Here is a 14,141-nt window from a genome sequence, read left to right on the forward strand (position 1 = left end):
GTGAAACAAAGCATTATTAAAGAAAGCAAAGGTTTACAACATGTATGTCCCCAATCCCCAAAGCAGACACATAGGACAGGAAGACCACATATTTAACCGTATTTAACTACTGTTTAGCAAGCAGTGCCACACTCATAAACATTTCTATAGTGTTTGATTAAACTAATTTCAGAACAAAAAATAACGCAATTAAGCAGTTTCCCTTTAAGAGCGAGGTAAACAAACGAGCTGGGTTTGTTTTATGTGAGCGGTATTTTATTTTACGGATTTTAAAATTCTGTAAAGTTGCACGGGGCAACTTTCGTAAGGATTGCGCGACTCGCGAGCGTAAATGCTTACTGAATGTGAAAATCTGCGCGCATGCACTTTGTTAGGGGGAGTGAGAGAGGAGCATGAATGGAGCAAAATGGCGGATCATGTGCAGGTAACCACAGCTTTATGTTTTTGTAGTATATAAATCCACAATAACTATTTGAATGAGCTGTAATATATATTTCGATACGTTATTTGATATATAGAGTGAATGCATCCATTAAGCAGTCGCCGTACAGGTTGTGTGGGATATATGTATAGGATGCGGGCTGCAGTGTTGACTTGTGGCCTGTCATCGTGTAACGTTAACTTTCGCCGTTTAGCTCGCTAACTACCTAGAGATGCGGACAGAACACATTTTTGTTTATGAAAGAGGACGGTTTCAACTGGGCGATTGTAATCGCTTGTACCGGCTAGTTACTGTGTTTTATACCTTGCCTATTTAAGGAAGTAACACCAAACAAACCCTTCAACAGATATGTTCAATGGGTAGGCCTATCTGCTAGCTAGGAGAAGATGGAGGGGGGCTAACTTGCTACAGTAACGCTAGCTAAGTTGTTAGCTAGCACTAATTGGTTAGCAACTCAAGACCGCATTCGCCGCTCTGAACTAAAATGTATCTAATGTGCAAATGTAATTGTTGGATTGTGATTGGCTTGCTTGGTCAGACCTCAATGTTGTGCTATTGGTTAGCGAAGGAGTTGGCTGTTGCTAGCTTACAAGCAGCACAATACATTTCTCCCGCGCTACCCCTTTCGAAATATCATTGCGTTTTTACACGCTGTGAGCAGCAATGTCGCTAGCTCGACAGCTCACCGTGCACATTATGCAACCAGAACAATGTTCCATTGCGAAACTGACACGCATAGTTAGCTAGCATAGCATTAGCAAATCAACTAACGTTAACGTTAGCCAGCTTTCCAGCTACAAGCTAGCTATGTCGAGCTGTCATGTGGGCACATTGTACCATTGACATTAGGTAGCACTTACAGCTGTCACCTCAAGCAATGAATTTCGAAACTACATTGAAAAATGTTTACCTGTAAATGTACAGCATTATACTGGCACCGGAGTTGCCAGCCTAATAGGTAGCCTGGTGATTAGAGCGTTGGGCCAGTTGCCCGAAAGGTTGCTGGATCGAATCCCCGAGCTGACAAGGTACACATCTTTCGTTCTGCCCCTGAAGAAGGCAGTTAACCCACTGTTCCTAGGCCGTCATTGTAAATAAGAATTTGTTCTTAGCTGATTTGTCTATTTAAATAAAACATTTTTTTCTCAACCCTGCTGTGCATTTAGAGATGCTGTAATATTTTACAGTAAAAAAAAATAGTACTATGAAATGTATTACATCTTTGCTGTAAATTAAAATGACAGTATTAAGCTGGCAAATCTGGTGTCTTAATCTAAATGTAAGACAAACAATACATTTGTATATGCATTTAGTCAAATTGGTAACAGCAAATGAACAGAATTGGCAAAAGTAACAGCAGTTTACACATTTAACCAAATAGGAGCATCATTACCACACTAATTTAAAAATTATATTTGGGGTGTGCTGTGGAGGGAGAGACAGAGTTACAATTGGGATTGGGTACAATCCTAGATCTATCAGAGGCAACTCTATTTGGGGTAAGGGGTAGAGGCAGTGAAACCCACAACGGGACCATTTGGACAGAAGCGAGAAGTCCACAAAGTGTCAGGTGTTCCTCATGGGGCTCCGGAACAATCATCATCAGTTTGGATTTGTCAGCTCTTCTCACCCCTAGGACAAGCATAGAAAAATAAATCAATTGAATGACAGCTCTGTGGGTTACAAGACCGATGACAAGGGACATGTCAAGTTGTGTGTGTACATGTACCTCACCAGAGGTCTTCATTCAAACTCTGTGAGCTCTTGGAAGAATGGGTCAAAGTAGTGGTTGAGAACAGGTTGAGTTCCATCTTCAGTGTTCATCTTGGGTTGATTTGAACCTACAGCATATATCCAATATAGTTTATGAAATCAATTGAGGCATTGAACAAATTAAAATAAGATGGCTAGATAAAACATTGCTATAGCCTACACCAAGGCTCTCCAACCTTGTTCCTGGAGAGCTATTCTCCTGTAGTTTGTTTTCTATCCAACCCCAGTTGTAACTAACTTGATGCAGCTGATCAACCAGCTAATTATTCAAATCAGATGCCAGGGTTTCTGTTAGCTGGGAAATGCCTGCTTTTGACCTATTTAAAAAAAAATATTTATTAAATGAAAAGTTGGTAAATAAAATTTCCTGCCAAATTGTCTGGGAGATGGAAATACCAGTTGTGCTCCAAAATTGGCAAAGATTTTGTTGATTATCCCTGTTTCCAGTGTACATGCTGAGAGGGGATTCTTTCTCCAAAACAGAGTAAACACCAGAGACAGAGTCGAGATCACGCCTTCTTGAGGACTTAGTAACAAGGCTGCAAGCTTCCCAACAGCAGCGACTACCTTTGAGCAGGCCAAGGCCCGCCGCAAACGCAAGTAAATTAGAGGCAAATGATTGTGTTGGTCAGGCCTGGTCCTAGCTGTTCTGCATATGCTGCCCCTGTGTCATGTATAGTATAAAAATTTGGAATGGCTTGAGTAGAGTGATGTGTATCATGCGCAATTGGTTCATTTTAGTTGTGCTTATTCAGTAGCGCAACTTGTAAACAAAATATCGTTGCCAACTATTCACATCGGTGAGTTCGTTTTGCAGTCACTAGGCAGCCAACTGCCTTTTAGTAGGAGACAGAGTTATCAGTAAGCCATTTATATCACACATGACACGAGTCAAGAGCCCACGTTGGTTTAAATTACAATAAATTTAACATCACCCAGTAGAAGTGTAAAAAGAGGTATCATTTGAGCTTTGGAAACAAGTGCTTTCATAAATACATGGCTCTGTCTTTGTTTCACATGAGCATTGTAAAATAAGCTTTCTTTCAATGAACCAGTCTTAACAAATTATGTTTATTTACATATCGAATTTGTCTGTCCAACATCAGTTTTATGTTTTCATTTCGTGACTGTCTGGAGTGGCCTCCTTCCACTGCTGTGGTGCTGAATCGCAGTGGGACTGGGGCGGGCCGGCCCAGGTGTTACTAGAGAGCCATGTTTTTGTTATTTATTAGGCCTCATTAAAATGTTCATGCCTAGGCTAAATTAAATTGGAGAGGCCTAGATTGTATTTGAAAACGTGTTTTGTTATTTATTAATTAAAATGTTCATACAAATAGCCTATAGGACAGGTCGTTTGGAAATGATATTTTACAGATATATTTTGACATTGTTTTATTACTGTGTAGGCAACTTGTTCTTCAAGGCTAAGTGTTTTAAATTATATTAGTTTATGATTTATAGCAGGGATGAAGACGCAACAGACAATGTTAGGTTTTTATTGAAAAGCACATCATGTTGGCATACTTTATAAAAACTTTACAGGCTAATTTCTATTCAGATGAATTGCAATAATCTGAATGTGATTTTGAGCACTGTGTGTGGACGCCCTAAGCTAAGGCATTACGCACCCAATGCATATGGATGTCTGGTAAGTTTCTCAAATGTCCAGTAAATTGAAATCTTGCCGGTCACTTTGTCCAGTGCCAAATTTTCCTAAGCGAACCCAGTCAGGTGCGCTAGATTAGGGCTGTAATGAAAACCTACTGGACGGTAGCTCTCCAGGAACAGGGTTGGAAGCCCTGGCCTACACAATACCACTGATTTATTTTTTACCAGACTCACAACCTTTTTTTTCTTCTTTCTGTGCCACCGAATGTTTGCGCACTACTGGTAAAGTGAACAGGTTTAGCTAATACTGTAACATTATGGAACAATGTTTAAATTAAACAAATGGTTAGTGGGGAGAGGCTATACAGACACTCCTGGTCTGCAAACGGTTATGTATCTGACCTCAAGTGTGTTCTTTATGGCATTCAGAAGCTGTTGTACAGCGAGGCCTATCATCATCACAACATTTATTTTTGTGTGACGTTTTCCTAGGTTGTATGTCAATATTTTGCAGAGCAATTTAGTGAAGACCGAAATGGCTTGTGGCAACGTTAGCCAGCTAGCTAGTTCGGTTAGGTTAGAAAACATGCAGTAATTCAAAGTTGGCTAGCAATAAAGATACTTATAAGCAAGTCAATCCAGCAGCTGTTGAAAATGTTATTCCACTTCACACCCACTTTACTAAAATAGTCTGAGCATCATGTCTCACCCGACAGCATGAGATTGTTGCCTGGAACAGATCATTTTAATCTACAGTAGGCATAATCTATTACTGAAAATAAATACATTATGTTAAAGTAATTTTTACCATAGGCTTCCAATTAGTCAAATATTTTTCATAATTTTTACCACAATGGAGTCAGTGTTTAATGCTGTAAAGCACATTTACTGTGCTTTCTACGGTGTTTCTGTTGAAATGACAAAGTCTTTGTGTATATCTGCCTCATGCTGTCCATAGCTCCTTTTTGTGTTTGTAGTAACCTCAAGCTGTCGGTGACTACTTAACTGAGCCAGCTACACTGCTGATGCAACAGTATCTGGCTAATCATTTTGTTGATAGCTAAGTCGGACATGTAGCTATGTAGCAACACCTATGTGTTGATTAAATTGTCTTCACCCCTCCCATGTTAATTCTGTGCATAGAAATGCACAATATTAGAGATCTGCAGTGTCAGTATTGAGGTAACTTTAGCTTAGCGGACTCGTGAGAGACCCGGATAGATAGCTTATCAATAATTACTGCAGGTGCATTTGCACTGAGAGATGCGCTTTCTGGTCAGGATGCCTGGCCGTGTGATGTAACAGTCTCTTATTGCGAAGTCATCATGCACGACACACACACACTGCACGCTCTAGACACGCACATTCTATTTTGGCCTGCTCAAACCATTAGATCTTGACACTGTTCTCAGGAACCTGGTATGACATGTTCTAGGTAGCCCACATCCTTAGCCAGCTATGGACTACACAGCATCAGGACTGTGTATTCATAGGAGCCATATTAGTGTGTGTGTGTCAGCAGTAGTGTTGGGGGTATTGAGCTGTTATCTATGCATGGCAGTCCCCTTCTCACCAGCTATGTGGCTCCCACCCTATCTATACTAGTACATACTGTACTATATCAGCAGCTAGCGTCACACTATCTTTGGGATTCTGCTGACTAGTCCTTGAAACAATATGGTGTCGGTCAGGCTAGCTGGGAGGGAGGTGTGTGATTAGGTAAATCGTTCTTTACAACAATGGTGTTACTGACGTGAGCTGAGGTGAATAGTCGGCAGCAGTGTTACTGGTGGATTTGGTGTCAGTTAGGTGGATGGGTTTAGTTGGTATGTTAGTAAGTTAACTAACCATTACCCCAGTACAACACACTATCTGGTGACTAGTCCCATCCAGCCCCTTTAACCACTACTGCACCCGTCTCTCTGTCTGTCTCGCCCCTGTGTTTCTATCTAACGAGGGGCGCGTTCAGTAGGGTGCTGCTGAATGTTTATTTTGGTTAACTTTCTCCGCGTTGTAGAAATGAGAGCGAGGCATGTGTGTTGTGTAAAATGGGCTGTGGTCTTGTCATATTTCTGTCTAAAAGGTCTACATCGTTGTGCCGTACTGAACACAGCCCAATACACCTATACACCCGTCTCCTGGCGGTTGACACGGAATGCTTTTAGTGCTCTACTCACTTCATGTCTCTCTCTCTCTCGTGTGTGTGTGTGTGTGTGTGTGTGTGTGTGTGTGTGTGTGTGTGTGTGTGTGTGTGTGTGTGTGTGTGTGTGTGTGTGTGTGTGTGTGTGTGTGTGTGTGTGTGTGTGTGTAGAGCCTAGCCCAGTTAGAGATCCTATGTAAGCAGCTGTACGAGACAACCGAGACGGGGGTGAGGCTGCAGGCAGAGAAAGCCCTGGTGGAGTTCACTAACAGCCCCGACTGTCTCAGCAAGTGTCAGCTACTACTGGAGAGAGGCAGCGTGAGTAGTATACACACACTGATGCTATATCAATAAACTGTTGATATTACTTGATCTTGAAAAAAGCTCCGCTGATGTTGCGGTGTCTCCTGTCTATGCCTGTATCCCCATATTCCCCCCTCTCTCTCTCTCTCCAGTCTTCCTACTCTCAACTCCTTGCAGCTACCTGTCTGTCTAAACTGGTATCGCGTACAAGCAACCCTCTTCCTTTGGAGCATCGCATTGACATCCGTAAGACTCAGTCACACACATCCCACCAGTCTATATTCATGCTCCACAAGTCAGTCCATAAGGCTCATATCTGTGTGTGTGTGCAGGGAACTATGTGCTAAACTATCTGGCGACGCGGCCGAAGTTGGCCGAGTTTGTTACCCAGGCTCTGATCCAGCTGTACTCCAGGTAAACGTCTCTTCGCTGTCCTCTCTCCTCCTCCTCCTCATCAGTCTCTCCTCCATGTGAGTAATTCTCTCCGTGTTTTTCTCCTCCAGGATCACCAAGCTTGGCTGGTTCGACTGTCAGAAAGACGACTATGTCTTCAGAAACGTCATCGCGGACGTCACACGCTTCCTACAGGTACAACCGTGTGTCGCCAATAGAATGTGGTTTAAGCCAATAGAATGTGTTTTCTTGAAACAGGAAGTGAGCTGATGGAATCTGCCTGTATCTGTCTGTCTGTCAGCAGGACAGTGTAGAACACTGCATCATAGGCGTCACAATCCTATCCCAACTGACCAATGAGATCAACCAGGTACACTACCTCTCCCTCTTTCCTCTCCTCCACACCTCTCTAGCATAGTAAATCAAATCAAATCAAATTTATTTATATAGCCCTTCGTACATCAGCTGATATCTCAAAGTGCTGTACAGAAACTCAGCCTAAAACCCCAAACAGCAAACAATGCAGGTGTAAAAGCACGGTGGCTAGGAAAAACTCCCTAGAGAGGCCAAAACCTAGGAAGAAACCTAGAGAGGAACCGGGCTATGTGGGGTGGCCAGTCCTCTTCTGGCTGTGCCGGGTAGAGATTATAACAGAACATGACCAAGATGTTCAAATGTTCATAAATGACCAGCATGGTCAAATAATAATAAGGCAGAACAGTTGAAACTGGAGCAGCAGCACAGTCAGGTGGACTGGGGACAGCAAGGAGCCATCATGTCAGGTAGTCCTGGGGCACAGTCCTAGGGCTCAGGTCCTCCGAGAGAGAGAAAGAAAGAGAGAATTAGAGAGAGCATATGTGGGGTGGCCAGTCCTCTACTGGCTGTGCCGGGTGGAGATTATAACAGAACGTGGCCAAGATGTTCAAATGTTCATAAATGACCAGCATGGTTGAATAATAGTAAGGCAGAACAGTTGAAATTGGAGCAGGAGCATGGCCAGGTGGACTGGGGACAGCAAGGAGTCCTCATGTCAGGTAGTCCTAGTACCTCGTGTTATTGGCATATTCAAAAGAGTTTAAGAAATCTATTAACACAGTTGAAGGTGTCTTGTGATCAAGCCATTTAATGTTTTGTGATCATTAGTCTAGTAAAAATGTTAGCTAACAGGTTAGCAATTAGCTAAAAAAAAATAATACATCCCGTATTATCGGCATGCAGTCCCCAGTTATTGGCCACCGTACTATTTTGTTAAATTACAAGATCTGTCTGTTTTAAATTTTGTTTTAAAAAAGAGACGACAACCTCGTATCTGAAGTGTTTACTAGATAGTTGGCTAGTTGGCTAGCCTTCCAGTAAAAAACCAATGGCTTGCCTGTCAACTTTCCATTGCGCAGCCCGGTGCGCCCTCCTGTAGACTCTTAATGGTTCTTCACCAACGTCTTTTCTTCAGTGTTTTACACATTCATCTTATGTTTTGAGAAAGTAGATAACGGTTTAATATTCACATATACATGAGCATGAATAATGTAGATAAAAGTTTGATATTAAATGTGTGGTCTGTCTCGCAGTCGAATTTGACAATATACAGCGTGTCCCACAATGTGATTTTTTTTTTTCTCAAAACCTAACTTGCATAAACTGCAATGGAAATCGGTGGTCAGCTAGCTAGAAGGGTGTCTTTAGTCGCAAAACGCACTTATTTTCCAGGCCGTTTGAATGTTGAGCTCGAGGGGATTTTAATCCTCCAACCGCTAGGGGGTGTCCGATGTTAGGGGGTGTCCGATGTTAGGGGGTGTCCGATGTTGGGGGACAATGAGCTACTCTTATTTTCCCTTCTTTCCTCTCATTTAAAATGGTGGTGTTGTATGTGTTTTTGAAAGTGTGTGTGAGTTAAATCTGTGTTTGCGTGTACAGGCAGACACCAGCCACCCACTGACCAAACACAGGAAGATTGCATCGTCGTTCAGAGACTCGTCCCTCTTCGACATATTCACCCTGTCCTGCAATCTCCTCAAACAGGTGTGTGTTTAGTGGTGGTGGCAGTAGCAATAGTCGTAGTAGCAGCAGCCCGTGTGTTAGAGATTGTCGTAACGTATTGACATTTCCAGTCGTTCTTGTGACCTGTGTGTGTGTGTGTGTGTGTGTGTGTGTGTGTGTGTGTGTGTGTGTGTGTGTGTGTGTGTGTGTGTGTGTGTGTGTGTGTGTGTGTGTGTGTGTGTGTGTGTGTGTGTGTGTGTGTGTGTGTGTGTGTGTGTGTGTGTGTGTGTGTGTGTGTGTGTGTGTGTAGGCGTCGGGTAAGAACCTGAACCTGAATGATGAGAGTCAGCATGGTCTGCTGATGCAGCTGCTGAAGCTCAGCCACAACTGTCTGAACTATGACTTCATCGGAACATCCACAGACGAGTCCTCTGATGACCTCTGCACTGTTCAGATCCCCACCTCCTGGAGATCAGGTGACACCTTTTGAACAATTCTGTAAAATAGCTGTGCTGTGCCACCCATTACTGTGTAGTAAGTAACCGGTCTCTCTTTCTCTCGCAGCGTTTTTGGATTCCTCCACTCTCCAGCTCTTTTTTGATTTGTATCATTCCATCCCTCCCTCCCTCTCCCCGTTGGTGAGTAAAAGCTGAACGTGTGTCTGGTATATTCACTTCAGAGCATAATGGATGTAGTGTTTAATGTGTGTGTGTGTGTGTAGGTGTTGTCGTGTCTAGTCCAGATAGCGTCGGTGCGGAGGTCTCTGTTCAACAACGCAGAGCGAGCCAAGTTCCTCTCTCACCTGGTGGACGGAGTCAAGAGGATACTAGAGAACCCGCAGGTATTACACACACACACACTGTTGCGTGTTACATGTAAAACATTTATTTTTGTTTTTTACCTTTATTTAACTAGACAAGTCAGTAAAGAACAAATTCTTATTTTCAATGACGGCCTAGGAACAGTGGGTTAACTGCCTTGTTCAGGGGCAGAACGACAGATTTTTACCATGTCAGCTCGGGGATTCAGTCTTGCAACCTTTCAGTTACCTGTCCAACGCTCTAACCACTAGGCTACATGCCCCTGTGCTGTGTGAAATGATGTTCTCCCTTCAGATCCATCCTTGCTTTTTGGGTTCTTTTTCTTGCTGACCCGTATCTCTCTGATACCACATGTGCCTCAACCAGCGCTGCTGTGCTTGTGTTCCAGAGCCTGTCAGACCCTAACAACTACCATGAGTTTTGTCGTCTGTTGGCGCGGCTGAAGAGTAACTACCAGCTAGGAGAGCTGGTCAAAGTAGAAAACTACCCAGAAGTCATCAGGCTTATAGCCAACTTTACTGTCACCAGTTTACAGGTACTGTGTGTGTGAGCTCCTATGCCTTAGTCATGTCACTTGTGCGTGGGGTGGGATGGTATGTTAGACGCAAGCGTTAATGTTCTGCTGAAACCTTTTTCCTCCTTATTGATGTATCAGAAAAAGATTGTCGTTGTTGTATGTTAACCTTTTTATATTGTGTGTGTTTCAGCACTGGGAGTTTGCCCCTAACTCTGTCCACTACCTGTTGAGCCTGTGGCAGCGCCTGGCAGCGTCGGTCCCTTACGTTAAAGCCACCGAGCCTCACCTGCTAGAGACATACACACCTGAAGTCACCAAGGCCTACATCACCTCCCGCCTCGAGTCTGTCTGCATCATCCTCAGGTAACTGTCTCAAACTCGCAGGTCAAATTGTGGAACTTTGAAACCATTTTCACGTGTGTGTGTGTGTGTGTGTGTGTAGGGATGGGCTTGAGGACCCTCTTGATGACGCAGGTTTAGTCCAGCAGCAGTTAGACCAGCTCTCCACCATTGGTCGCTGTGAATACGAGAAGACCTGTGCCCTATTGGTCCAGCTCTTTGACCAATCAGCACAGACCTACCAGGAATTACTGCAGTCTACCAACTCTAGTACCATTGACATCACTGTCCAGGAGGGTGAGTCTCTCCCTCTCAATCAATCAAAGAAATATGTGACAAAATAGAGCTTTAAACAAACATGTTTTTGTTACCTGGCAGGTTGTTGTTGTTGGTGTATATAATTATATCTCTACAGGAAGGTTAACATGGTTGGCGTATATAATTATATCTCTACAGGAAGGTTAACATGGTTGGCGTATATAATTATATTTCTACAGGAAGGTTAACATGGTTATAATTATATCTCTACGTATATAATTATATCTCTACAGGAAGGTTAACATGGTTGGCGTATATAATTATATCTCTACAGGAAGGTTAACATGGTTGGTGTATATAATTATATCTCTACAGGAAGGTTAACATGGTTGGCGTATATAATTATATCTCTACAGGAAGGTTAACATGGTTGGTGTATATAATTATATCTCTACAGGAAGGTTAACGTATATAATTATATCTCTACAGGAAGGTTAACGTATATAATTATATCTCTACAGGAAGGTTAACGTATATAATTATATCTCTACAGGAAGGTTAACATGGTTGGTGTATATAATCGGGGCGGTCATTGGAGGAAGAGTGTCCTTCGCCTCCACAGATGAACAAGATGCCATGGACGGAGAACTAGTCTGCCGGTATGTCCGCACACAAGCAACCTCACCCTAACCAATACCGCCACCTACATGTCCTATTGGAAATATTTGTCCGGATTAGGGCTGACCCCATTTAGTCGACTGGCCCATTGATTGGTCGATAGGCTGTAAAAAATGTTGCAACACTAATAAATCAAATATTATTTTATAACATGCGCTTTCTCCCACGTTGGATACGGTCGTTGTCAACGGTTCTGAAACATTGTCTTTAGTGCGCTGTAGAATTGGCTCTTTTCCCTATGTTGCTATGTGCATAATATATGGGGATTGAGGACATTGCGGCGGAGGAAGCAGACGAGGAAACAGCCCTTGCCTCATTGTCTAAGAAAATTGGGTCTATAATCAATAGCCTAACTGTTAAATGTGCTTAATAGCTTACTGATTCCGTGTGCACCAAGCCTCATGCAACAACAAAATGTTGCATGAAGCAATTTCACAGATTCGTCTGTTTTTCTTTACGCTTTTCATTGCTTTAAAGGCTTCACATTTATTTTTCATTAGAATAAACTGGTATTTTTGTTCGAACGGACACTTTGTTTACACTTCTAAATGGTCAGAAAAATGATATTGTAATCGACCAGCAGTGTTCTGAGTTTATTACCAGTGTTTATGTGATGGGCTATAGGTCAGGCCATATTGGTCGGATGCGATGCTTACATGTTTCACGTAAGAGAGCAAGGGTTGAGGGAATGGGAATGTTTTTCCGAAACAATTTAGGGATTTCGGTAACCAAAACTTTTCAGTTAGAAACAAGTAAAACAACTAAATGGCTGTAATGATGGTGCAGCATCAGCACGGACAGCGCAATAAACAGTTGCTGGGGTACCTTTTCGCTGCAGTAGGGAGGAGAGCGAGACCACGTGCGCCAGTCACACAGGCATTCACTGTCATTTAAAAAAAAAAAAGGTGTGACCATCGGGCTCTTTTGAGTCATCTGTATCGTAATGATGTAATCAAACGGTGTGCTTAAAGCATCAGACAAGCTCATTGCATATGTCATTTTTATTCAAACACATAGGGGGGTGTGTCTGTCAATAAATGGAAAGAAACATTTCGATCAGTGGAAAGAACAGGACTGCTCTCGGTCGAAGATTTGTTGTTGTCTGGGACAGCCCTGCTATGGATGCTGCAGCAGATGAATTGATCAGTGTGTGTGTGTGTCATCTCAGGGTGCTCCAGCTGATGAACCTAACAGACTCGCGGCTGGCCCAGGCGGGTAACGAGCGGTTGGAGTTGGCCATGCTCAGCTTCTTCGAACAGTTCAGGAAAATCTACATCGGTGACCAGGTGCAAAAGTCCTCCAAGGTAAGTACTTTTACTGTTACCACACACACACACTGTTATGCTTCAGACCTGAAATGTGATCTAATGTTGAGATGATCCACAGCAATGTTGTGTCTAGGACAATTTCCCCCACCAAGGACAATGCTAGGCTTGAGCGGTATACCGTATACCAGGGTGTTTGGAAAAAGCCACAGGATGGTTTTTCTTTGCAGTTTTTCAATACACTTGAATAGTTGTAGCTACTTTTTAAGTGAATGCCTTCAATCAACTTGTGCAATACGTTTGGAGATTAAGCCGATTGCGTTCTTCATTTCGCGTTCTTCATTTCGCCTATCACATTATGAAGCTTACCGTAGTTCCCCGGGAAACAGTTGAGCCAGTCACGTGTTAGTACAGTAAATAGCACAATGGGAGAAAGCGAGCTGATGGTGTTCTGTATCTATTGGCGAGTCTCTGTCTGTACAGGGCACATAAGGTGAAGTTAAACATGTATGAAACTACTAAGTGTTTGCCATCAGATATTTTGTAATGGTTTGCTGCCAGAAGTTAGAGCTCTGGATGAGTTGTCTGTACAGCTACCATTTTGTTTTCCTTTGCTTCTTACTAGCGATTTTACTTTATTTATTTTTTATAAATGATTATTTTTTTTAAATCCCCTCTGTTCTCCCATCTGCTCCGTGTACACATGCTGCATCCCCTTTGTTCATTTACACAATTTCTTTTGTAAATGGCCACATTTGCCAAAAATGATATTTGGTAGCTACTAGCCATTATTGTATAACTTTATAATCTGGATTTTCCTGTCTTTGCAATTATTTTATGATTGTTTTTGCTTGTTAGCATTTAGCTAACAGCATCTGTGATTTCGCTATTTGTTCGTGCTAAATTTGTTAGCATTCTGGTAATGGATGCCCAATGGACTTTTCTTGTGTTTTTAGCACCCCCTTGTGTGCTATGCCAGTAATACCATAAATCCCGGGATGAGAGAAGGACGATATGAAAATCTGGATAGCGCCCAAGCCTAGACAATACAGTTTATCCTATTAAATGTCTGACTAACTCTGTTAATCTCTCTCCCTTTCCCTCCCTCCCTCTCTCTCTCTCCTTCTCTCTTTTAGACTGTTACTAGTGAGAGTTATGTGTTATATTTTAACTAGCAGCTCTTTTGTCCCAGACTCCATTGTCTGTGGGTGTGTTAGAGCAGACACAGCCTTTCTACAATACAACTTGGGCTGACTGACTGCGTTTTCTTTGTGCTGGGCAGAGGCTGCAAAATGTGAACAGCCCAGATAAGTGGCGACAGTAGAGAGAGCAGCCCCCCCCACGCTACATGTCTGTTTGGTGTTATAGTAATCCTCTCCTACCCCTTCCTAGTGACATGGTCAGTGTTACTGCTAACATGGCTAGCCAGAAAGAGCCCAATGGAAGTGGGGTGGAGGCAGGGGAGTTCTAGAATAATTTGTATGATGAGGGCTCTGGAATGTCTGATATTTATGTGAATGTGTGAGATGGACCGTATGAGTCTGACCTGTCAGATTAAAGAACAATAAAGACCAGCAGATGATACATGCATACCCCTCTATAATACCCCTCACTCTAATCCCCCCTC

At 42.8% G+C, this 14,141-nt stretch overlaps 1 protein-coding gene across 4 annotated transcripts in view; it reads left to right on the forward strand.

Moving 5' to 3' along the window:
• The first annotated feature begins 267 nt into the window (after positions 1 to 267).
• Positions 268 to 14,141, forward strand: part of LOC124048711 (exportin-7-like) — a 31,253-nt gene continuing 17,379 nt past the window's right edge. The window contains exons 1-15 of one of the 4 annotated variants that reach the window (XM_046369744.1): positions 268 to 424; positions 6,135 to 6,281; positions 6,419 to 6,512; positions 6,599 to 6,680; positions 6,770 to 6,854; positions 6,961 to 7,029; positions 8,574 to 8,678; positions 8,947 to 9,112; positions 9,201 to 9,274; positions 9,358 to 9,477; positions 9,846 to 9,992; positions 10,165 to 10,337; positions 10,417 to 10,610; positions 11,125 to 11,230; positions 12,418 to 12,553. In XM_046369744.1, coding sequence (XP_046225700.1) covers positions 332 to 424; positions 6,135 to 6,281; positions 6,419 to 6,512; positions 6,599 to 6,680; positions 6,770 to 6,854; positions 6,961 to 7,029; positions 8,574 to 8,678; positions 8,947 to 9,112; positions 9,201 to 9,274; positions 9,358 to 9,477; positions 9,846 to 9,992; positions 10,165 to 10,337; positions 10,417 to 10,610; positions 11,125 to 11,230; positions 12,418 to 12,553 — 1,791 coding nt within the window. In that variant the 5' untranslated portion in view covers positions 268 to 331. The remainder of the gene's footprint in view (positions 425 to 6,134; positions 6,282 to 6,418; positions 6,513 to 6,598; positions 6,681 to 6,769; positions 6,855 to 6,960; positions 7,030 to 8,573; positions 8,679 to 8,946; positions 9,113 to 9,200; positions 9,275 to 9,357; positions 9,478 to 9,845; positions 9,993 to 10,164; positions 10,338 to 10,416; positions 10,611 to 11,124; positions 11,231 to 12,417; positions 12,554 to 14,141) is intronic. The other 3 variants (XM_046369745.1, XM_046369746.1, XM_046369747.1) reach the window with 3 other exon arrangements.

The sequence above is a fragment of the Oncorhynchus gorbuscha genome, linkage group LG11 (genome assembly GCF_021184085.1).
Source record: "Oncorhynchus gorbuscha isolate QuinsamMale2020 ecotype Even-year linkage group LG11, OgorEven_v1.0, whole genome shotgun sequence".
In the NCBI taxonomy this organism is placed as follows: Eukaryota; Metazoa; Chordata; class Actinopteri; order Salmoniformes; family Salmonidae; genus Oncorhynchus; species Oncorhynchus gorbuscha.